This window comes from Calidris pugnax, unplaced genomic scaffold, assembly GCF_001431845.1.
Source record: "Calidris pugnax isolate Ruff unplaced genomic scaffold, ASM143184v1 scaffold19, whole genome shotgun sequence".
Taxonomy (NCBI): domain Eukaryota; kingdom Metazoa; phylum Chordata; class Aves; order Charadriiformes; family Scolopacidae; genus Calidris; species Calidris pugnax.
In genome coordinates this window covers 4,099,351-4,123,423 of record NW_015090775.1, presented here as the reverse complement: position 1 = coordinate 4,123,423, position 24,073 = coordinate 4,099,351, and the positions used below count along the sequence as shown (strand labels likewise).

General features: G+C 36.8%; 1 protein-coding gene across 6 annotated transcripts in view; it reads left to right on the top strand.

Annotated features, from left to right (window-relative positions):
• SLC39A12 (solute carrier family 39 (zinc transporter), member 12) overlaps positions 1-23,261 on the top strand; it is a 35,071-nt gene extending 11,810 nt beyond the window's left edge. For 4 of the 6 annotated variants that reach the window (XM_014945738.1, XM_014945769.1, XM_014945755.1 and 1 more), the window contains 7 exons: positions 4,634-4,805; positions 7,363-7,535; positions 8,815-8,967; positions 12,666-12,729; positions 15,923-16,081; positions 17,473-17,660; positions 22,788-23,261. In XM_014945738.1, coding sequence (XP_014801224.1) covers positions 4,634-4,805; positions 7,363-7,535; positions 8,815-8,967; positions 12,666-12,729; positions 15,923-16,081; positions 17,473-17,660; positions 22,788-22,916 — 1,038 coding nt within the window. In that variant the 3' untranslated portion in view covers positions 22,917-23,261. Of the gene's footprint in view, positions 1-4,633; positions 4,806-7,362; positions 7,536-8,814; positions 8,968-10,255; positions 10,364-12,665; positions 12,730-15,922; positions 16,082-17,472; positions 17,661-22,787 lie in introns of all 6 variants that reach the window. The other 2 variants (XM_014945777.1, XM_014945747.1) reach the window with 2 other exon arrangements.
• The last annotated feature ends 812 nt before the right edge of the window (positions 23,262-24,073 follow it).

The window sequence follows — 24,073 nt, the reverse complement described above, 5'->3', positions numbered from 1 at the left end:
ATTTTTTTTTTATCTTATTGTAGTGTTGGTCAGAGTATTTCAGTGCTAAAAGTTCAAATTGGTTTGCAAAGGCTACATTATTTCTAGAGTAAAATGTATTAGTTTCAAGAAGTCATGTTTATACTGAATTATATTTTTATATATTTATATTTGTTTAAATATTAATTGGGGAAGAACTTTATGGATGTTGAACATGTTATTAAAGTAGCTGGGAGGGGCTAACAGAATGCTTAGTATTACGTGGAATCAGACAGACAGGATTGTAGTACCGTGGCTTCAACGTTTTCTTGATTCAAAGATTTCTCGTGCTCTTGTGTCACAGAGCTTCTAGAGCCCCTTAAGTGACCTTCTAGAAAGAAGGGTTGTTTTGTACTAAGGAAAAAAAGTAAACTAAGGTCTCAAATTGTTTATAAAAGGCTTTTGTAAACTGAACATTAGGCGTTTCCAAACTTTTAATAGCCATCTATGGAGTCCAGAAGCCTCCTGTAGATAGTCTAGAGTCTGTAAGACAGAACTCTAGCTACTACCCAGTACCCTTTTTGAGCTGTTTGAAGGACAGTGGCTCATTGCAGGTGATTCTACCCTTACCCTAAATATTAGAAAATAAATAATTTTTTTTTATAACTGGGATTAAGATAGTAATGACTTCCATCCTTTAGACTGGAAGACATTCCTTAGGCATAAAAAAGGAGACTTCAAAGTATATACTTTGTGTGTATTTTGACATATACGTTTGAAATATATACTTCAAAGAATATGTTTCTATTATTTTCAGTTCTTTTCAATTTAATTTAACTCAAAGACAGTGTTTCTTCTCCATTTAGGAGAATAAGAGATGTGCAATTGACTGTGCTGTGTGGTCATTTTATGATGAGAAACTGAGACAAATGGCATCTAGTTAAATGCTGTTCCGATAAATATTCATCTGTGTGATTTTATTGCAATTGGAATACATTCTCTGTCAATATGTTTATTTCTCTCTGGTTGACCACAAAAGACAATCATGCTGATTAGCATGATGAGGCATTTAATGGGGTCTCAAAATGATTTTAAATGAAGGTCATTTTAAATGTACTTCATATTAATTTTAAATTATGGAGGACAGAAATTAGTAGTGATACCATCTGTACAAGAAGTAAAATTCTTCTCCAGCAATAGAAGAATGTATGAAATGCAATTATCGATTTCTTGAACTTCTGAGACTGACTGTAACTCCAAAGATAAGTGTTCAGGGGAACTATCTGAAGCTTGAGAGTCAAACCGAGCGCCAAATATTTTGTATAGATGAAAAAAAAAAAACACAAAGAAACATTTGGAGAGAAGATAATGTGTCTTCTTTAGTAAGTCCCGGTTTCTCTTTTTTGTTTCAATCCTCTTCTTTCTAGCTATGCTATTTTCTCTGACATATCATTCCATTAGAAGTTTTGGAGTCAGTGTCATGGTGCTAATTTTATCTCCCGCTTTTTGCACATTCCTGTGATACCCTTTGTGCTCCATTAGTAACAGATGCTACTACCTATGAGGCATTGACTTGTTTACGGCTTGTGTGTTGCTAATGACATTAAGATCAGTAATTTTATTTTTAGATAGGAATTATATTTGGAAACATTATCACATTAAAAAACAAAGGTCAGTACTTCCTTTTTAAGTCATCATTGTCTCTACTGATTAAAAAAATGCATATAAAACAAGTCAGTAGTAGATGATCTAATAAGAGCAATAATATTAAGTTCCATTAAACTATGCCACAATATTTATGTATTCATTTATTATTCCTCATTAAAGAAACATGGATTTTTGAAACAAAAATTATCCATCCATCCATCCAGTTTTCCTTATGAAAATATGCAAATTCAATTTACTTGTTTCTTCGGTATCATCCTCCAGGGGTACACACGTAGTTGCTTTGCTAATGGAAATTTATTACTCTGCCTCCCTGCGTTATAAAGCTTAAAAGGCTAGGGCTTGCGGCTGGAATAGATGGAGGTCCTCATACCTCAAGACTTACAAGAACATTTTACTAAAAAAGCATTACGAATTATGTTTTTCAAGTGTGGGTGGACAGTTTATTTTCCAAATGAAATCTTTCTTTTTCTTTTACAATTCCTGATAATGTAATCACGTTAGAATTTAGATTCCTAGTAATCTGAGACCTCAACTTGTCTATCCTACTTCTCAAAACAGGACCAACATCAAGGTCAGAAGTTTCACAAGTCCATATCCAATTGAATTCTGAATGTCTCCAAAGATGGAGATTCCATAATCTTTCTAGCAAACCTGTAAATAGATGGAGGTCCTCATACCTCAAGACTTTACTTTTACTAAAAAAGCATTACGAATTATGTTTTTCAAGTGTGGGTGGACAGTTTATTTTCCAAATGAAATCTTTCTTTTTCTTTTACAATTCCTGATAATGTAATCACGTTAGAATTTAGATTCCTAGTAATCTGAGACCTCAACTTGTCTATCCTACTTCTCAAAACAGGACCAACATCAAGGTCAGAAGTTTCACAAGTCCATATCCAATTGAATTCTGAATGTCTCCAAAGATGGAGATTCCATAATCTTTCTAGCAAACCTGTACCAGTGCTTTATTGAACTCATTTTGATGTTTGGTTTTTTTTATTATAACAAATTGAAATTTTTCCTGGTGCAACTGATATCTGTTACCTCTCATCCTTTTGCTGTACACCTCTGAGAGGACACTGACTTTATTTTCCCTATTATCTCCATTAAATAGTTGAAGACTGAAGATAGCCCCCTACCCTTCTCTTCTCCAAACTGATTAAACCCAGATCCCTCAGCCTCTTCCTGCACATCCTAGCCATCTTGGTGGTCCTCCATTGCAATTCCCCCAGTTTGCCGATGTCTTTCTTGTACTGCTGGATGTTAATCTGGACATAGTCCAGATGTCCTGAGTGGAGGACAATATGTTTTTTTCCATTACCTGTAGGCTACACTCTTGCTAAGGAAGCCCAGTATGCAGTTAGCCTTCGTTGCCACAAGAGCACACTGGTGACTCATGTTCAAGTCATCTGTCAGGACCTTCCACTCCGTTTTTCCCAGCCTTTATTGATGCATGGGGTTATTATGTTTGAAGCATAATAAATTTGTTTTTGCTGGTCTTCATGAAGGTCGTCAGCCCATTTCTTTGGCTCGTCAAGTTCCGTCTCAATAGCAGCCAGGCCCATCAGTGCTGATCTTCATGAAGGTCGTCAGCCCATTTCTTTGGCTCGTCAAGTTCCATCTCAATAGCAGCCAGGCCCATCAACATATTGACTACTTGTCCCCTTTGCATCTCACCTATGGATGTGGTGAGGCGCGCTCTGTTCCATCACTCAAGTCATTGATGAAGGCATTAAATAGTATCAGCCCCTGTACTGACCAGTGAGGAGTGCTGCTCATAACCAGTCACAAACTAGACTTCTGACTTGATACCACTTGTTGGCGTTCCTTATTATTAGAGTCACTCACTGTCTAGAACAGGCAAACTGAAGGTCTTTTCTAATATGGGTGTTCCTGTATTGTCTTCATGCTCTCCTGCCTGGAGGCAGGACAGACTAGATGCAGGTGGCAAGATTGCCTGTTGTCCTGAAGTCTTCAATGTCATATTCAGAATAAATATGTCAGTACTCAATCCGTTCTGTTTCTGAGTGAGCTACAAAATGTATTTTACTTTACTAGTAGATGAACAAAGGCAGGAAGACATTGTTTTTTAATTGGGTTATTTACAAGTAATAATAATTACAACATTTTTATTTAAATAGTCGTTTTCTTTCAAAAGAAATTTAAGCTTCAGTGATTAAAAAATAGTATTTAGGAATATTACTGCCTGATTCTCAGCTGCAGATTAATTTAAATGAAAGTAATATTTATATTTAAATTGAATTGAATCACAACTAGTTAGATGGGATTGAGAAATGAAGCTTATTCTTCTAAGTAAGATAGCATATTTGATCTGGACTTCTTCTTTTTGAAAGTTCCTACAGAAATTGCCACTAGAACTAATGAAGAAATATTAACTGCTCATTATATCCTGGAGATGAAAAACCAATTCTTCATGAAAATTTGTTAAATGACACATGTTCCAGTGCTCCCAAGAGAAGTGTTTTTGGTTTGGTTTGGTTTGTTTTGACAGAGATATTTCTAACAAGAACAAAAAGTAGTTGAAAATTTTAGTACCTCTAATAATGCAATTAAATAATCTTTAAAGCAAATCTAGACTATGTAGCTTCTAGTGTGCTTACCTTAAGGTGAGACGCCATTGTCAAAAGCCTCAAAATAACAACTTAGTTCCATATCTTACTAACATGCAGCCCAAGGAAAAATTTCACTCCTGCTTTGTTACAGGCAGTGCTTTGCATTATTAGCAGAATATGATTTGTGTTAGCATTAAAATATTTTTATTAGCACGTAAACTATTTAGAGATATCAAGTTTTAATTGGTATATAATAAGGAAAAAAAAAAAATAGAAGTAATTGTATTCATTTAACTGGGAAAGAGTATATGGAAATTCAAGGTTTTTTTCTAGGTTATAGAACCCTGTGTTATTCTAAGATTCCATACTGAACTTCAGCAATAAAGGCAGGTTTACAAGACATATCCAGTAACTGTATATACTTTTCTGCATAGGTTTGTTTCTCTGCCAATGAACTTGTGAAGATATTTATAAAAAATAGTTCTTACTCCATTTCTAAGGATCACTTCAAGCAAATCAGTCCGGCCATCATTCAGCAACTCTTAAGTTGTTCATGTCAGCTTCCTGACTCCAAGCAGACAAAGCTTCCACCAACAGCTTTGGAAAGTGAGTTATGTTGTTATGTGAATTGTGAAAATTCAGGTGAAGGGGTGCAGGGACTTAAATTCTGGGGAAATTTTGCTTATTAATAACCTTAAACAAAAACATGATGAGATTTCTGCACACTGTAATTTATGCTGTCTATGATTTCATAGCATACATGTGGGATGATGAAACTATACTGAAGTGTGACAGGTTCTTCTAAGTGTTACTGTGCAGCAATGACCTGTTTTGTGAAATTTCCATCAGGCTTATTCTAGAACCATTATATTGCTTTTATATATAGCCCCAAGGTTATGTTAGCTGGCATTTTATACCATGATGGGGCAAATGCTTGATGTAGGTAAGTTCTGTATGAGTGTTGCTGGTTTTTCATGTTGTGATATTTTACAGCAGAGAGGCTTTGGGGATACTATTATGGGAAGAAAAACAACCAGAAAACCAGTCACATGGGCAGCAGGACTTGTGTGATAGAGCTGGAACAAGAACTGAGTTAGAGTATAATCAGATTGTTTCCAGTTGTAGTCGTAGCCCTCACATGCCACTGCTTCCAGGGATTTCTGCCCTACCATTACGCTGATTCAACTTCTGTAACCATCCCATAGTCCACCCTACAAAAAAAAATTGTCTGAATCTGATCTGACCTAAGGACTTTTTGATGTGGTTCCTGGTTTTGTTTTTTCTTTAAACCAGCAATGTCTGGGAAGTGGTTACAAACCTCGGTGTGCTGGGGTATTACAGGGGGCATTAGTTTCTGATGGGAGATTTGGGAGCCAGGAATGAGCAAAAAGTAATGGGCATCTAACCATAATCACTTGCATCTAGAGCAGCACTTCTAGGCTACCAATCAATGCCTTCAATGCCTTTATCCTAATATCTACATGGCTAGCTCTGCATGATGAGATCTATTAGGAGATAGTAAGCTATCCAGTCCTGCTGGCCCATGATCCATATGGCACTTTCCATCTCAAAATTCTATCTGTACTTTAAGCCACACAAGTTAAGCAGCTTGAGGGAGTAAACTGAGCTATCATTCCATGGTGTACAGATTAATGGAACTATGAGCATGAATTAAAGAACATGTTAAATGAGGGCATGGAAGGACAGCCAGGGATATGCCAAGAATGGTTATAGGAGAAAGAAACATACAGAATAGGAAGAATCATTATAGCTCCCCAGAAGACAGCATCCTTCTTTCTTATATCTTTCTTCTCATTACCTGAACACCTTGCAGTCTTTACTGCTTTTATCTTTTCTATGCTACAGGCATATGCCCATTTTGGAGATGAGGATTCAAGGGACAAAGAAAGGAGCTTTCACAGGTCACATACAAGGTTCACGGCAAATTCACAGTTTGTGTGAGGCTCTCTCAAGTTAAAGGCCCTCAGCCCAATCACTGATATTTTAGTGATCTCAGAAAGGTGAGATCTGTGTAGATGAGCAAAGCTGAAATATTCAGACACAAAGTGGAATTAATAAGAGCCCTTTCTGCAGCCCTTTCCCCGTGCTTTTTGGCAAAGGAAGGTTTCCATGACCACAGGGACACTTCTGCTGGCTTGAGACAGATGAATGGCTTCAGGTTTGACCTGTGCGTGACCTAGTGACCTGAGCATAGGCTCATTAATTTTATTCTCAGTTCAATTTTACTGACAGGCTGTGCTGTTTTGGCTAAGTCACCAAGGCCTGACCTTCCCTCAGTATCTACGATACCCCTGTATTTGGATGTGCAGTCTGTGAAATTTACTGTCTGATTTTATGAGGCACTGAGTACTTGCAGTGCTATTAAAGTGTGAAACATTAAGTGACATTTTTGGATATTTTGGCATTAGTTCCTTTATGTCTGTTTCTCATCAGTGTTTTACCTCCATCATAAGACTTTCTTATGGATTAATCAGGACTCATGTTGTGCAAAAGGTTGGGAATGTGAGCATTGTGTAACTCCAAAGAACTGTAAGAGTAACCTTCCAAAAATCCCAGTGACCTGGGAAAAATAGGTTGGTGGTCCTGATGTAGTAACTAAAGGAATGTATGTCCACAGCACATTTGTAAACATAAATTGGATTTAAAAGTTTATGCTTAGAACCTAAATGAGACGCCTACATTAATTTGAGGTTTTAGGCCTTGGTTTGTTTACTGAATATGATTTGTTTGATAACATGGTCTTGACTGTAAAGATTCACAGGGTGGCATATGAGGATGTAGCATAAATCTGCTAAGAGAGGAAACAAGTGCAGCCCAATGTTCACTGTGCTACTCTGAGTATCTCTAATATGCACAGTCACAGTCTATTTAGCACTTTAAGGCCTGCAATTTGGAGGTGTCAGACTGTATTACCTGTAAAGCCTGAAAAAATGAATGTTTTTTAGGCTTCCAGTTCTGTCATTGGTATCATACATGACTAGAAAAATCAATGTGGCACAATGAATCACTTCTCTGTGTGCTTGTACACAGAGGTAGCAAAACATAGCATCAAAACCAAATATAAATCCAAATCAAATATTAAAACACAAATACTGGATGATTAAAAGTGCCCTTGTTTTGTTTCATTTGTTTTTCCCTACAGAATATGGTTACAGCACTGTTGCTGTTTTACTTATTACTATTGGATCTATGTTGGGTACAACCCTCATTTTATTTAACTCCTGTCAAGAAATCTATACACTCATTTTACAGCTGTTTGTCGGTTTGGCTGTTGGGACCCTTTCTGGAGATGCATTGCTACACCTTATTCCTCAGGTAGGTAATACACAGTTGTGTTTTTAAAACGTTCACACACGTGCAAACACATACACACACACAGAAAAAAATTCTCATTTAAACCTGGCTGATGCTCATCAGTTTAAGAGTAAAGCTTTCCATGAAATTTGGGAACCAGATACCCAGTATTCCAATTCCATTTGCACTCTGTAGTTCTAATAAAGAATCCAAGTAGTACGAAGCAGAAATCAAGAAATGATGAATTCAGAGAAAACAAAATTCCTATTTTCACAAATACTTTTCAGAAAACCCACAGGTCCTGTGCAAGCCAGGTTTCTAGATGCATGTGAGACTCTTTCATGAGGAAGATTTGATAACAATTTTTAGGAGAAATTGTTCGGAAGTTGTATGAGGCATCCCCAATCCCCTCCACACATTGTTCCAGAAAACCAGTTGCTGTCAGCCTAATTAATCCTGCTGCCTAAAACTGTAATGATATAAGTGCTATGATTTATTCCTAAATTAATAAAATAAATTTTAAGAATAGGATATTATGTAAAACGGAAGCAATTTTCCATTGTGTATTCATTTATTTTTGAATGAGTCTCCTCCAATATGACACAACTGTTATAAATAGACTTCAACCAGTCATTGAAAAAGAGCTTCACAGCCCTTGAGACTGGTCAAAATGTTCCTCGTACTCAGTACATCATCTCTGGAAGCTGAACTGGGAGAGTGGTTTAAGGAAGGCAATTCTCAGTGAATGTCAGATAAATGCATTTCTTTAAGAAATGCTTTTTGACTGCAGAAGTGTTCCCCTTCACCAGTTTTAAGTGACGTATCCAGTAGCTTTAAAGTGCTCACTTTCAGAGCTCAGGTGGGCTACCATGCTGTGCCACTGGGGAAACACAGAACCACACCCACCAGCAGAAAGATTTATGAATTATTTTCAACATGAAGTTTACATCTGAAGACAATGCAAGTAACTTTTTAGACTTTAAAGACTGATATACTCCAAACAAAATATACTGAATATATATATACACATATATAAAGGGCATTTTCATAAAACTGTCTCTAAAAATATTGTTCCTTTCAACACCAAGAGATGATGAAGTTTAGCAGAGCTTCCTAATAATTCTACTATGAAAATCTGCTCTCCTAATAAATCTACTATTTATCTGATTAGCACGAATCACAATTTAAATTTGAAAGGGATGGCAAAAGAAAATGTTAAGAATAATTTGAATTAAATTATGGATAACTAGCAAAAATCAAAACATTGTAATTTTTTTTAATTTATCTCTTTTTTTTTTAGACTCTTGGTTTACATAAGCATGAAGCACAAGAGGTAGAACATTTCTATGAAGGGAAAGAATATATTTGGAAACTTTTGGGAATAATTGGAGGAATTCATGGTTTTTTTCTGATTGAAAAGTGTTTCTTTCTCCTGGTAACACCACATGACCAGGTAAAGCTTTGTACAATTTATCCTTTAAAAAATCTCTTTTATTTTGGGATTTTACAGTGCACACATTGTTAAAATGATTGTGGAAAATATTTACCATTCGTATGAGTTAAATGAAGCATTAAAAATAGTTTTGCAGGCACACATTGTTAAAATGATTGTGGAAAATAATTGCCATTCGTATGAGTTAAATGAAGCAAAGTGCTCCTACCAGATTGACCTTCTATTTTGCTTTGCTCTACGGAATTTGTATGCTTCGTGAACATGCTCCATATATTTATAATTCAAGAAGGAAACAGTTAATTGAAGGTGTTCTGTGAGCATACTTTGATGACTAGCAGTGGAGCAAGTGAAGAGTGCTTATCCCTATGAAACTGTCAAAACAGTGGTTTACTCTAGGCTCTGTTTGAAGAGGAGGAAGACATAGATGTAAGCACAAGATATTTTAAAGAATGACACCTTAAAATTTCCAGATAATTTTTGACCCCTTTCCCAACGGATTTGAAAATCTAATATGTACCTTGCAGTCAGTAGGACCCCATCTTAAATTAATAGTATCTCCTTGCTCACTGCCCGGCTTATGGTAATTTTATTGCTTTATTTCTGTGTGACTGGTGCCTGAAAATATGATTATGCACAAGGATACAACGAAACACAAAGTGTGATGGCTCATTAAGTTTCTCAGCATGGGAGGCTATCTTAATGTCACTTAAGAAGTCTAAGACTTTGCTTGTTCTGTTTTACAGAGAGTATTTAATGACTGGCCTGATTTAGATATGTAACAATGAGTCCCTATTCCCACTACCTCTGAGTCAACCATAAGATTATTATGTGAAATTAACTGAATGAGAACATTTTGATGATGGTGATATTTTGTTTGTTTGGTAAAAAGTAGTCCTTTCTGTTACTTATTTGAGAGGAGGGCTTTATCATCATCCCACAAATCTTTAAACGTGTTCTACAGAGAACTAGATGAACTCTAAAAGTTAATTGTTATATCCATTTCAATCTCAAATTTTAATCTTCAGTTTTGAAACAAAATGTTTCATTAAACCATTATTGTTGACACTGATTTATCTGATTAATTTTTCAGGTTTGTTTGTTTGTTTTGTTGGTTTTTTTTAACCAAATAAGCATTAGGAAATGTTGATCCTAGCCAACAATCTTTTTCAACAGGTTTTGTTTTGAAATAAATATTTCCTATAGATGCTAAAATTTCACTAAAGGCTGAGAGACTGCACCTGTGTTCATTGGGTTTCAGAATTAATTGCAAAGCCTCTTCATTCAGCAGGGCCTTTCTTTAGTTAATGGGCACTGGGGACATTCCCATGATCTTCCAGTGGAATCTGAATTAAATGACCGTTCAGGCAGAGGCAAATCTACTTCAACCATACAGTTGGTAGGTTACCAATATGACATACTTCCCTGATTTTATATCCTTCTTTCTCTGTTCCTCAAAAAATGAACCCAATTAATGTAATAAATCAGTATTATTTTCCAATCTTTATTGATTTGTCCTTTATTACGTGACATAATTGTCAGGAATCTCTAGATTTTTAAGTTTATAATGAGCTTTTACAGAGATTTCAAACACAGATTTTTACAATAAATTTTCTCAAGTGTGTATCAGATTGATAGAACAATACACTTCCTGTACTACCCTTTGTTGATAAAATTCTTGAAGATTTCCTCCTCCCTTGTTTTTAAAAATTTATTATGCTCTCCCATGGGAAAAACTTCAGGGTTTTCTGCAGTGAGAGTTAAGTGCATAATTACTGACCAGATGAAATCTTAAGCAGTTCTTGGGCATTTTTCTGCAGATTCCAACAGTAAACAAGTGGGTATTGAGGACCCATAAGAAGTTACATAATTTTCTGTTGGTCTGCAGAGAATATCCAGACAGACATGTCTTTGCTAATTAAATTAGCTTATACCTTTTTTCTCTTTTTCCAACAAATCTCTTCAGCTTATATATATTATATGTAGTATCTAGATACATAGGTTCCTGATTTAAATCAGAATCTCCAGAGAACTTCTATAATGTGAATTCTGTTTTACTAAAGCAGTTGTGATGGGCAGGAGCCTTACAAGCCACTGTTAATCTCTCAAACACAGTTGGGAAACTCTCAATGGAATGCAGTGAACAGACAAGTGAAGAATGTTTACTAATTTGTGAGCCACGTCATCATTTCCTGTTTATGATAATGAATGAGCTCGTCTTTCCTCTCAGATGCAAGACTCCCCTAAAGTTATGTATAGATCACATGAACTAGCCTGGCCGAGCTAGTTTGTACAGGCGCAGCCAATTTTTCAGAGTCATGTGAGTAATAGTAAGACAAACACTGGTTGACTAAGAAAAGCTTATAAATCCTTCAGGTCAGTGATTAGTCTTGCAGTTTTGACTCAGAGTTCAAAGATGTGGCATGTGAATAAATATTATAAGAGAAGTGGAACAATTACTGGAATTTGTATGACTGGCTGCAATCATGGGAATTAAAGACTCTTATTTTTCCTTTAGAATGTAGAATTCAAAAACCAAATCCTTTCCCTTCCCTCTTTGTGCCTCTACAGCACATATCTCACATCACAACTTAGCTAATACCAGCCAAGAAATATACTCTGCTTTGCAGCCAGTACACATCTCTGCTATAGTTTTTTATAGGAGTGGTGGCTGCTGACCCTAACAAAGCACTCCTTCCTGCTGCCTTTGACTCTTCACTGGCTGCTAAAATAGCTTTAATAGGCTGTTCTGGCAAAAAAAAAAAAAAAAATAAAATAAAAAAAAATCCATTTTTCTAGTTTCAAGCAAAAAAAAGTTTTTTGGCTTATCTCACTCACACAAATTTCTAATAATTTCTCTAGTCAGAAAGAAAAGCCCTGGGGAGGCAGGGGAAGAGACAGATTCCTCATGTTCTTCCTTCTCTCCCCACAGTTACAGTTTCTATTAATTAAATATTAGGGCTGCTGCATCAAATTAATTCTCTAGGCTAAGGACAAAGATACTGTCTCTTTCTTTGCTGAAAAGAGGGTATATTTCACTCACTGCAGTGGAACGTACTCCTGTGCTGCTATACCCAGGCAGTGATGGCTGATGCTGAGACAAAGCCCTAAGGGCCAAGAGGGGAAGCACTGGAGGCTGTACCACCCTGAAGGAAAAACAACTACATTTTGAAAGGGTGTGAAACCTACCTATGATCGTCTTTTTTAGTCTTGTGTTTTCACAGAGAAACTGTGAAGAACATGAACTCCAAAAAGACTCTGTTGTCTAGCCATTTTCCTCAGAAATCCTATAGATTTCCTTATCCAGCAGGAAATTACAGTCATCCCATCATGACAAAATGCGAAGATACGAGATACAATTTGAATGATGGTGTCCTTTTTAGCTCTGCATTTGGTTAGATTTTTGTGTATTCAAGCAGAAACATGATTTTCTTGGGTTACAAAGGTGCTTGTGTATGTCTGTCTTCCTACCTGAATTAGACTCTAGCCTTTTCTGGCCGAGGGAGATTTCTTTTTTTTATGTGTTTCTGCAGTACCAATCACACTGCCAGTACTCAATAAATGATTCTAATGATATCTATGCAAATAACAGCAACTGTCTTGAATTAAAAAAACTTGAACTTATGTGATATTTTCCTGTATTTATATCAGCAGCTGGAAGAGCCCCTTAACATTGATCCATTATCTTTGCTTTTAACTAGAGAAGCCCAGAAGATTCTGAGTCGTCTGAAGTTCCTCCAGAGAGTAAGGCGATCAGCAAAAAAAGTTAGTATCAATAAAAAAGACTAGACAAGCAACAGGAAAAGCCTTAAGACCTAAAATGGAATTGAAAGTGTAAAGCTGGCCTAGCTCTGTGTTTGCTATATGCTACCTCACCACATCTGATGATGCTTGGCTACATAATTAAATATCTTCTTGAAGACCTTTTCAGCTGCCAGCCCTGTAATTGTGAAGTTCATTAATCTTATACTGTCCACGCTTTAGTGTTTGTTTACTCACTGTTGCAAACCATTTTTCTGAAGACTTTGCTTAAAGGGAAACATTCAAAATTTAATACAATACAGATTTTTATAATTGTAAACTTTGCTCAGGCTTTTATTCCTGAAGGTAGTGACACAATTGGTTTTTTGGCTCACTGTACTAATATAATTCTGCTTCCTTTTTCTCTTACACGGTAAAGCAATAATCTCTTTAAACCAGTAATGATTTATTACATGGATGAAACTGTGGGCTCATGATGGGTCTCAATTTTAGGATAATCTGTTTTCTTCAGAGAGCTTCAAAGTAGTTCTTATCTTCTCTGTTTTGCTGCTGCTTACTCAAAAAAAAAAAGAAGGGGAGAAATAGAGCATAATCATTCAGCTAAGAGAATAGCATTTTAATTGAAATCAGTTTATTTACTATAATCAACTCCCTTTATTTTGTGATCTCAGGTCTACAGTTTCATTTATTTAACAATGTCATTATCTTCTTCTAGGTTTCTAATGTTCTTCTCTGTTCTTGTGGACTTCATTTCCTTTTCTGAGGAATCTGACATTTAACAATGTCATTATCTTCTTCTAGGTTCTTCTCTGTTCTTGTGGGCTTCATTTCCATTTCTGAGGAATCTGAAATCTAATTTCCATTTCTTCAGTCTCACCTATCCAGCAGTACATAATCCAGTGCCAGTTTCTGTGTTTCTATTAGTCCATCTCTAGATGTTTCCATGCTGTTCAATCATCACTACCTGCTAAGCACAAATTTCTAGTGATCTCAACGTTATTTGTTCCAAATAACTAAATTTGGTCTAGTTTCTCAGTAAATTTTTTGTTTGGTTCAATTTTTTCCTCATAGCTCAGTTTTACCTTTATATTAGAAATCAGTAATTGAAACCATAGTAGTGAAAGAAGGATGTTTTTGTTTAGGGTTTTTTAGAGAATGCATATTTACAAAAGTTTATGTTGTTACAGTTCTTATGCATAAACATACCTGTATACCTTGCTACTGAGATAAACGTTCAGGTGGTTTTTTCCAAAATGGTATGGAATCTGCAGCTCTAAGAGAGAAGCCTGACATCTCCAGAAATGCCACACTTCACTTTAAACGCATGTCAAGTAGGACCGTGAGAGAAGTCAGTCACCTTGGATAGCTACTGAGTAACTCAAAAAGCAAGAAAATACTAGAAGAAAACAATCTGTGGTTTCTCACAGGCCCTCTCATTCTTAGTTATCCACACTTGTTCTCTCAATATATGAAAAGATTGAACAGTAGCATTTTGAATTTGGTATACTCAGTGAGATGTTACATTAACTATAAATATTTTTGCTTTATGAGTAATGAAAACATGGGGAAAAAAGATCTATGTATGGATAAATGTTTGCTTTAAACTCTTATTTGAATCTTAAAATACATAATCTATGGTGGAAGTCCCCCACCCATGAGCTTTGGGAAAATTATGGAATACAATTTGTTATGAGTTCCAATCCCCTATTTAAGCAGAGAAAACTATCAAAAATAAATGTAGGATTGTTTAAGAAGAAAAAGCTTTGTAGAAATAGTTAGGATAATAAGTTAATAGTTATGTTACAGCAATGCAGTGAGATGATTGCTAGTAACAAATTTGCTTTAAAACGGGCTGAAAGTAAGATAAACATTCAGATTTGTACATATATGCATCTTCTTAACTTTCTGTCAAGTATGTTGACAAAGCTTGTATTTGCAATTACTCCAAAATGTTAACCTGATCCCTAAGTTATACTATAGACAGAACGTTGGAGTGAGTTCCCATAATTATGGAACATCATCTTCAACAATCAGGTACTGGAATAAAGCGGAGCAGTAATCTCTCAGGGCAGGCCATGATTTCGTAATAAGCCAGTGCTTATTACAAATCGCAAACTTAATGTAGTGCAGCAATCTATTATTATTTCTATGTAACTCATGCTCTGCCCTATTGATTATAAACTGCCCATACTGTTTGGAAAGAACTGTGCAGACTGGGGACATCCATGTCTGGCTCTGTAAGTTGGCAGGAAAATCTAACAAGCCTGCCAATTTTTCTGAACCCGCAGAGCTCCCAGGCAACTAGGGAGGATTTTCTGAATACAGTTGTTAGGCTTTTATGTGCTGTGTGTGTTTTTTATAATAGTCTGAAGACTTCAGTTCTAGCTAGTTTCTGTAAGAAAAACATCTCCCCTGTCACTATAAAATGGTCATCTCTGAAGAAACATTACTGAAGTGAAACCTCGTAATAACTGTATTCAGACAGTTGTGTGCAGCTCCACGTTAGCTCCTTAGACTGCCGTATTATGTCTGTGTGGGGCCGACAAAAGTCAAGAAAATACATGATGTTTAGGTTCCAAATCACGACCTTGCTTCTTCAGGCATAAAACAACCCTTTTTGCAAAGTGTCCTGTCCATTCTGTGTGGAGGGAAGCTGGATGCGTTTCCTGAGAGTCATTAGGAGGTCCTGCTTCTAAGATTGTGGGTAAAATGGAAGGAATAAAGTAGAGGATAGAGGAGCCAATTATATGTTCCTAGGCCTAGACATGGAGCCTCATTGCTACTTGAGATAAAATTCCTCCCCATGAATCTATTCAGCATGCTACATGCTGGCTGGGTTACAGGCTGGATGGAGAGATTCTCTTTAATTCCCTAGGTTGATTTCAGTTCTTTTATCTCTTTCCCCTCCTGTCAGATGCCTGACCATGAACGTCCAGCGTACTGTTGACCTAGTGAAAATAAGAAGCTACTTTCTGCTATTTGCATCTCTGAATTATTCTACAACCTACTTTTTCATTTCAAATTTATTGAAGGAAGTGTAGTAAGAAGGACAAAACAGATCAACACAATTGTGCCCTGATTATTATCAATTTTCATAATGTTACATGTGAAGTCGCCAAACAAAAAAAAATAATTACAGGATCTGTTTGTGTTAGAATTTCTGGGCTTTTCTTCTTAGTTGCTTGTTTTTTCCTAGGTAAGAAAATTAGCTTGTTAGCAATAATGGTTCTGGTCGGTGACAGTCTTCACAATTTTGCTGACGGCTTGGTAATGGGAGCAGCATTCTCGTCCTCAACAGAAACAGGTGTGACAACGACTATTGCTATTTTATGCCATGAAATTCCTCATGAAATGGGTAAGAAATATATATGTGTATTTTTCTTGATTGGCTTTGTGGTTCCAGGTTTTCCAAAGAATTATTTCCTGCATGATTTTAGTGGGAATTCTTTTTGCTTATAGCATCAGGAACTATAACATTGATGTGTGAGATGGATATATAAAGAAACTGTATTCTTCTCTTTCCCCTTCACAAAAAGGAGGTGGGGCTTCTGCCCTCTATATTGGGTACCGTCCCATCTCACCATCTCCATCTGCAAATGTCATCAGGTCAGAGTGGCCCTTTATTCTCATTGTACACAGAACAAGAAATAGTAAGCTCTGAGCAAGAACCATGTGGGCCTGACACCATGGGCTATCCCAGAGTTTTAATATGCAGTAGAGCTGTTTAACAATGTATTCCTCATGCTACCTTCATTCCTGCTGCTAATCAAGAATAAAAAGACAATAAAAGAAGATACACAACCCGTTTTACTAGCAGGTAGGACAGGAAGAGAGTTCAGTTGAACATTGTCCTCATTTATCTCCTTGTGGTAAATCTTTCAGTGTGGATGAATTTGTTCCTGACATTTTGTAACATATACGTGCTGGCAAATTTGAGATGAGAACTGCGGATTCTCATTTCTATTCTTAAATGACTGGAGATTTCATGTGCTGTCTCTGTAGAAAACTTCCCCCCAAAAAAGGTGGGATGGGGAATTGCTGTAGAACCAGTAGCTCTTGTTTGCATAGCAAAGAAATTACCCAAATCCTGAACAGCTAACTCCAACAACAGACCTTCTTCATTCTGGGTCAGTAGTGCCCCAGTCTCAAAGGAGCATTTCTACACTCACAGAGAAGAATTTTCAAAGTATTTTTACTATGGACCTGTTATGAAATACTTTATTTTAGAAGAAAAATCTGTGATGCAATTCTGATGTACAATTCACCAAAATCAATTAGGTCTGCAATCAGTGCAATTAAACCAGAATCAGACTGGCATAGGTTTTTCTGCCTTACAGCACCTGTGAAACACTCAAAGACCATGCTGCAAATATCCTCACATGATTTGAACTGGCAAGTTCCCAATCGAGAAAGATTTAGAAACTCTGGGAAAGCATGTGACTTCACTTTTGCGTGTATCCAAGTTGGAAATGTCACAGAACATCGAGAACTAACAGAAAGCCACTCCTGTATACTGTATGCTATCTTTAGGAACAGCTAAACAAATACAAGTCAATATGGGGGTTTTGGCTATGTTTTTTCTCACAGGATGAGTTTATAACTAATTCTACAGAAATCCAAGGGCAGCCTCCATCATTCACTATCTTTGTGTATATCTTACTATTTTCCTTCATGTTTTATTACCAAGAGTCTTACGAATACATTTATCAGCTACATCATAAATTTTCTGTCTTTTTCTCTACGCAGGAGATTTTGCTGTGCTGCTAAGTACAGGGCTCCCCACGAAGACTGCAATTTTGATGAATTTTATAAGTGCACTAACAGCATTCTTAGGACTTTATATTGGCCTTTCTGTATCAACTGATCCTTGCATTCAAAACTGGATTTTTACTGTTACAGCTGGAATGTTCTTGTATTTGTCTTTAGCAGAAATGGTGAGAACTTCAGTCTGTTGTAATATTTTCCTTTTAACATAGCCACATCACAGATGAGCATCAGACAAATGCAGATGGATTAACTTGGTGGGAAAAAGCATGTCATCTATCCCGTGTGTGTAGGGTGCTTAGAACAATAGTCTGATTTTGTAAGGTGTCACTGTTATAACAGGTGTAATTACTTATAAAAGGGTGAAATAAAGGCTATTAAGAGGGCAACATACGAGAAAGGCATAAAGGACTTTTAGAGGGGGAAAGGTAAACAATGCATTTCTAGAATTGAAAGTTACTTATTATGATGTAAACAAACATTTGATCCTGCCAGGTTTTTTTAAATCTTGACGTTGGTTACTTTTTTTTTTTTTTACTCCTTGCTTCTTTATCTATTTTTCACACATGGTTCCAACATGTATTTGCTGTTTCTGAACTAAAATGCAAGATCCTTATCCTATGTTCTTCCTGGCCAGCCTTTCTTTCTCAGAAGGGTTTCGATGAGCTCCTAAGCAATTCAAAAACCATCAGATTGCCTCAACCTTTTCATTTTTGCCCAACATTTTTCATACTTCCAGTTCAATAGCAATTATCTGAGTACAGAAAAATAAAGTGTGAAGATATACACTAGAAGGAAGGTCTAAGAACTGTGCAAGAACCCCTCAGCCCACATCATTTATTGAAGAGCTGGCTAATTTTTACACTTGTAACAATGCAGAACTTAATTAACTTGCCAGCTAATTTTAAGTATCAGATGGCTCTTTAACCAACGTGTATTAATGTAAAGTTGCTTGTGAACAAAGATAGAATATTTCAAGTGATTAGATCAAGAAGTGGGGAAAAAAAAAGTGGTCTGTCCCTTCATAAATTATTAGTGTGTTTTTCCCAAGGCTGGCTGTCTCTCTGTTGTGTTCACTACCACCCCCCACCTCGTGCCTGAGATAGCATTTACCAGCTTCAAGCATAATACTTGAAACCCAATATGTATTATAACCTGTTTGACAATCTAGTTGTAACAATTGACCTTAGATCTTAAGTTGTATTTTAGTCTATTTATTTTTGCTACTGTAACAAAAGTAAAATGAACATAAAGTGCTCCTAAGAGCTTATGAGGAAACTCCCTAAGGATTGTGGATGTGTCAACAGTCCTGACTGAAGCGGTAAATAAGAGGCAAGAACACCGTGTACTAAGTTGCATCTTTTTCTGACACAGAGAAATTAGGAAGTGAAGCTGCCTACCTACTCAATAGGTATGGTTTTACTAATGTGGCTAAGGATGATTTAGGAGTATTTCTGATTCAGTTTAGGATCAACATCCATCAGGGATCCACGAGCTTCCAGAACCTCACCATGTTTTTCCCTGAGTCTTCCAAGCAATGTGTCAGCTGTAAATCCTGAGAGATGGCACAGTTCCAGGCAGAGACAGGGACATGTATGCCCTTGTTCTCAGCTTTTCACCATAATCTTGATGTCAAGAGAAGAAAGAAGGGAGAGGGAGGGGATCTTATTTCTCTCACTTTCCTTTTATCAATAGGGATTCCAGTCAGAGTCTTTCTCTGCATTTTGTCAAAAGAATTGCCATTGGGTTGCTCACCTATATCTGTCAGAAGTACAAGTGTTGAATATCACAGGGATTATTTTATTTAAAAAATATCCCTGTAGCACTGCAGGAATCTGTAGATCTGAAAAGTTTCATATGTTTGTGCAGTACATCTCAAATGAAAACCAGCCATGCTTTATGCATTTTTCAGTTTTCTGCACAGAAAGAACTTTTATTCTCTGCCGCATTCTCATCTACAAACAGTGTTCCTGCCAATTAGGTACAAATACTTAATGGTGTACAAAGCTTAACTACAATTTTCAGTATTTGTTTTATGGGCTTCCACATATTCCTGCGCTTGTCAGAGCAGCAGATAAATAAGAGAGCAGCAGTTAAATAAGACCTAACATCCTCACTGGTTTCTGCCTCGAGGAACATTGAGGAGTATGAGGTGGAGGTTCGTTGGCAGGACAGCACAGTGAGGCTGCCGCCACAGTCAAGGTTGTACAAAACTACTTCTGTGGTTAATTAAAGGTTTTTCATCTCTAAAAATGGCATACTAGCTCCATTAGCAAGCAGGGTAGGCTAATAATTTTAAAAGTCTGAGGAAAAGAACGAATGATAAAATAATTTATATCTTTCATAATTTTTCACTGAGGAATTCCGCAAAATTTCATCTTCCCGGTAACTGGGGAAGGTGAAAGGGAGCAGTATTTTGTCTTGCAAATGTGTATGCACAGATATAATATTGCAACATAAATTTTTTGTTGATTCAAAAAATGAGTAAAACCTGTAATATTGTGGGTTTAGTTATTTAGCCAAAATTAAATCCCCTGAAAAGTAGCATTTTATGAGCAAAATAGTGAGATATTATTTTGTACTTGATATCTGTTTAGAGGTCAAAGTATAATCATAACCTCACACTGTTTCCAAAGATCCTTTCATTAATAATATACCTTTTATTTAACATACCTTTAACCTGATTTGAAACTTGAGACACCATTATATGGAATGGAACAGACCAACTCACATCCTAATGAACTGTTTCTTTGACAAAACATGTCCCTTTTCCTCTTGGGGAACAGACTTGAAAATCCTATATCATCAGCCTCTTAAATGAGTAGCCATGAGTATCATTATGGATAAATGTTTATGAAATCACATGCATTGTATTAAACAAGGACTGGGATGTCATTTCTGAGTGATTAGGCAGATCCTATTGCTTTATATGGTTCCTGACCAGAAAGACTTACTGGCTAATTTGAAAGGAAAGAGACAGAAGCAAGAAAGACAATAGGATATCAAGAAATAGGAGCTAGCCAGCCACTCCTGGGGTAACTAACTGACAGCTCCTCCAACTAACCCTAAAAATCTTTGTGATTTTGGAGATAACGGAGTACATTTAAAGTGACTTACTGGGCTGTTGCAGTGCAGCAGTCATGCCATATATGACCCAGCTTAGCAGAACTCCTATTTAGCCAGCACCTTGTTGAGAACCCCTCATGCCTTCTTTCAGCATCCTGCTTCCTAATTCTTTGTATCTTTTGTGTGCTCACGATGAAAACATGAGCTGAAGTGGGAATAGATTAGTCCCTTGATTAACAGTAACTCTTTTGCCTCAAAGGGACTTCAAGTGTTAGTGAGTGTGATGGCATCCAACAGCTTTGCTGTGGTGCTGACTTCTCTTAATTTGGGAAATGTTTTGCATCTGCCAGTTGAATAGGCTTGTACTTCCCAAACAACAAGCTTTTCTCTGCTGTTCCACACACATTTGAGTATAGGGGAGTTCAGAGAGCGTTGGGGAACCATAGCTGATGCTGTCTCAGCAATCAGCTTTTATTTCCAAAGAGAGAAACGAGAATAGCTGGTAAGGCTACAGAAATGGTCTGTGTGCTTGATAACATGCACATGGGCTGGGTGGAGGGAACAGAGATCTGCACCAGACACGGGAAGGGTACTAACTGCTGAGAATTCCTTTTTAAAACTCCCTTAGGAACATACTGTGTATGTGTGTAACTTACAAATTGGCACTAATACCAGTAAGAGAAAATACTAGCTTTTGCAGTGAAAGGGGAAAAGTCTTCTGTTTAGAGAACTTGTTCGCTCGTGCACTGGGGAAGAGGACAAAATAGACTGATTATAAGGATAAGGTAGAAATAGCAACGGTCTAGAGTGGAACCCTGGATTTAGGCCTAGGTCTTAATTAACAGTTTTTACTTATGTACAAAACAAAAGCCGCGTGCTCTGAACACTTACAAGCTGTCAGTTCAGATTTTGATTTACATCAGAACTCGGGGGTGTTTACATTGGCTTTAGATTAAATGTTTCTGATGATCCTTAGAAACTCACGTAGTTATGTTTAATTTGTGTTTAAGGCACAAATTTTATACCGTAACTTAAACCACTGCCTAGTTGTTACGAAGGCCCAGGGCCGTTGGGTTTGCCTGTTATTTTTACGCAAAACTTCAGAGCCGAGTCAGATTTTTTCACCACAGTTTTCTGTTGGGCCTGTGCCAACTTCCAGAGAAAGAGGAGCGCAGGAGCAGCAGACCCAGAGACCCCCCTTTTAACAGGGGGAAGGACAAGCATAGCAAAGAGATGTAAACAGACCCTGGTGGCCTCCTTGGTCGGCACCACTCCACTGTCTCCCAGTGGCTGATGCTGTTACAGCTCCTGCGAGGAGGCTCTAAAGGAGCAGAGGAAATAAATAGCTTCGCTCAAGCGCAGGCTGGCAGTGGGGCAGGAAGGAAACGTGATGGGAGAGTTTTGAAGTTCACAAAAAACCAGACAAAAAAGCCCAACCAAAATCCAAGGTCAGTACCAGGCCATTGCTCTATAGTTATTTTCAAAGTTGATGTGAGAGTATCAGTGGTCGTTACCGGCTCCCCTGCTGTCTGTAATACACAAAGCATAAATACCAAGAGATTCTGAGCCTGAGGCATCATTTTCACAGGGTCTGGGGAGGCATACCTTTTATTTAAAACTTTGATAAAAGAGGCCGTGTAGGGTGGAAGGTCAAAGTAAGTAGCTTTTAATATGATTATGAACAGCTGCTGCTCCTTTACTTGATTTAAAACTCACAGAGAAAAATACTAGGCATATTTTTTCAAGCATATTTTAAAAATCCTGTTTTCTACTTGTATGTTTACTAAAGCCCGAGTAAATAGGAGTGTTGCCAGTTATTTCAGTAAGAGCAAAATTGACCCTATATATAGTACTGAAACAAAAAACCTCAAACCAGTTTATTCCCACAAAGAGGAATCACTAATTTTACTAACTAAGCATTTCCTTACAGACAGCTGTATAAAATTACTAAAAACTACTGAGAAGTTAAAAAATTCTGGAATCTTATTTATAATTCTCATCGGTGCTAGTAAGAGAAGCAAAATGAGCAGAATTTGATTAATTTAAATATTTCCCTGTCAAGATATGTGTTGTTACAATGTACAGAACATAGTACAGATTAATAGCTATATCCAGAAACTGAGCATTTTTAAAGTCTTTTTTAATGAAGTTGGTCTTGTTTTCCCATAAGACTTTTTTTTCCAGAGATGGATATATCTGGCTCTCATTCTGGTGTCTTACTCTTTTTTTAGCTTCCTGAAATGACTCATATTCAGACACGGCGACCCTGGTTGATGTTTCTCCTACAGAACCTTGGATTACTATTAGGCTGGCTTTGCCTCTTACTTTTGGCTATATACGAACAGAAAATTAAAATATAAGTTTTCTGTTGGAAATCTCGAAGTGTCACTTATGACAGTGGATAGCATTATTCACAATTTTGTCATGTCTGCTATAGTGATATATAAATTAAGTTGCTGGGATTTTTATATCTGAACAGTAGATAACTATTTCACTTTATTAACTTATTGTTCAGATTTTGTAATTTTTTTTTTGTAAACATGAATGTTTAGAATTATGTTTTATTTGTTACTGAGTTTACCAGATCCCATGCTCAAACTCACAGGAGCTTTTGATTAGTTTTTACTGAGACTGTTCTAGTTGAATGCTCTAAGTGATCTCTGCCAGTCTGATTGAATAAAATAATAAAACACTTTTATATGCAATAATTAAAGTGGACTAACTACAGCTGAATAGTTTGAAGCAAAAAAAGTTTGTTGCCTCTTAGTACAAAGCATAAATGTATTTCTATAAAACTAAAAGGTATAGCAAAACTAAAGTGTTAAATGACATACAGCAATCTCGTTATAATATCTGCATTATCTACTTTGTCAACATAAAGATCCTCAACAGTCGTATCTTACTGGTCCACGGTGGCAGGTAAAAAAACTGACAAGTGTAAATATTGAAGTTTATGATCTAGAATTCTGAGAATGGCCTTTTCCAACTGCAAGTAATTTCTCATACATGTGATGGAGCCTGTGACAGCAAGCGTTGGACTGGGGGAACTGTCAGAGTAACAACTTTCTGCATTATCACACCTCTGATGGTTGCTCATAGCAAATGCTATGATGAATTATTACAAGAAATATGTTTCAATTATTTTTCCCTGATAACCCTTCCAGGCTCCTCAAATCAAGGGGCTCCTCGAGCCAGATGTTGCTTCTGAGCCATCGTGTTTAATAAACACCAGTAGTCCCTTCCTGTCAGCAATTAGCTTATTCATACACAGGAGGTGTGCGTTGTGGAAAGAGCTTTTCCAATAGTCTAAAGTGCATGTAGCTGGGCTCCCTGAGGGCCCCGCTCCAACTCCTTCTATCTTCAGTGATTTTCGTGTAATTAGTCCTCCTGATTTCAAGGGATTTCACCATAAGTTGAGATGACTCATTTAATTTAGTATTGCAGAATCAAGCCTGAAACAAATACACAAATTCTGCCCTGATTCTGAGGTGCTGAGCAACTTCCAGGAGGTCCCAAA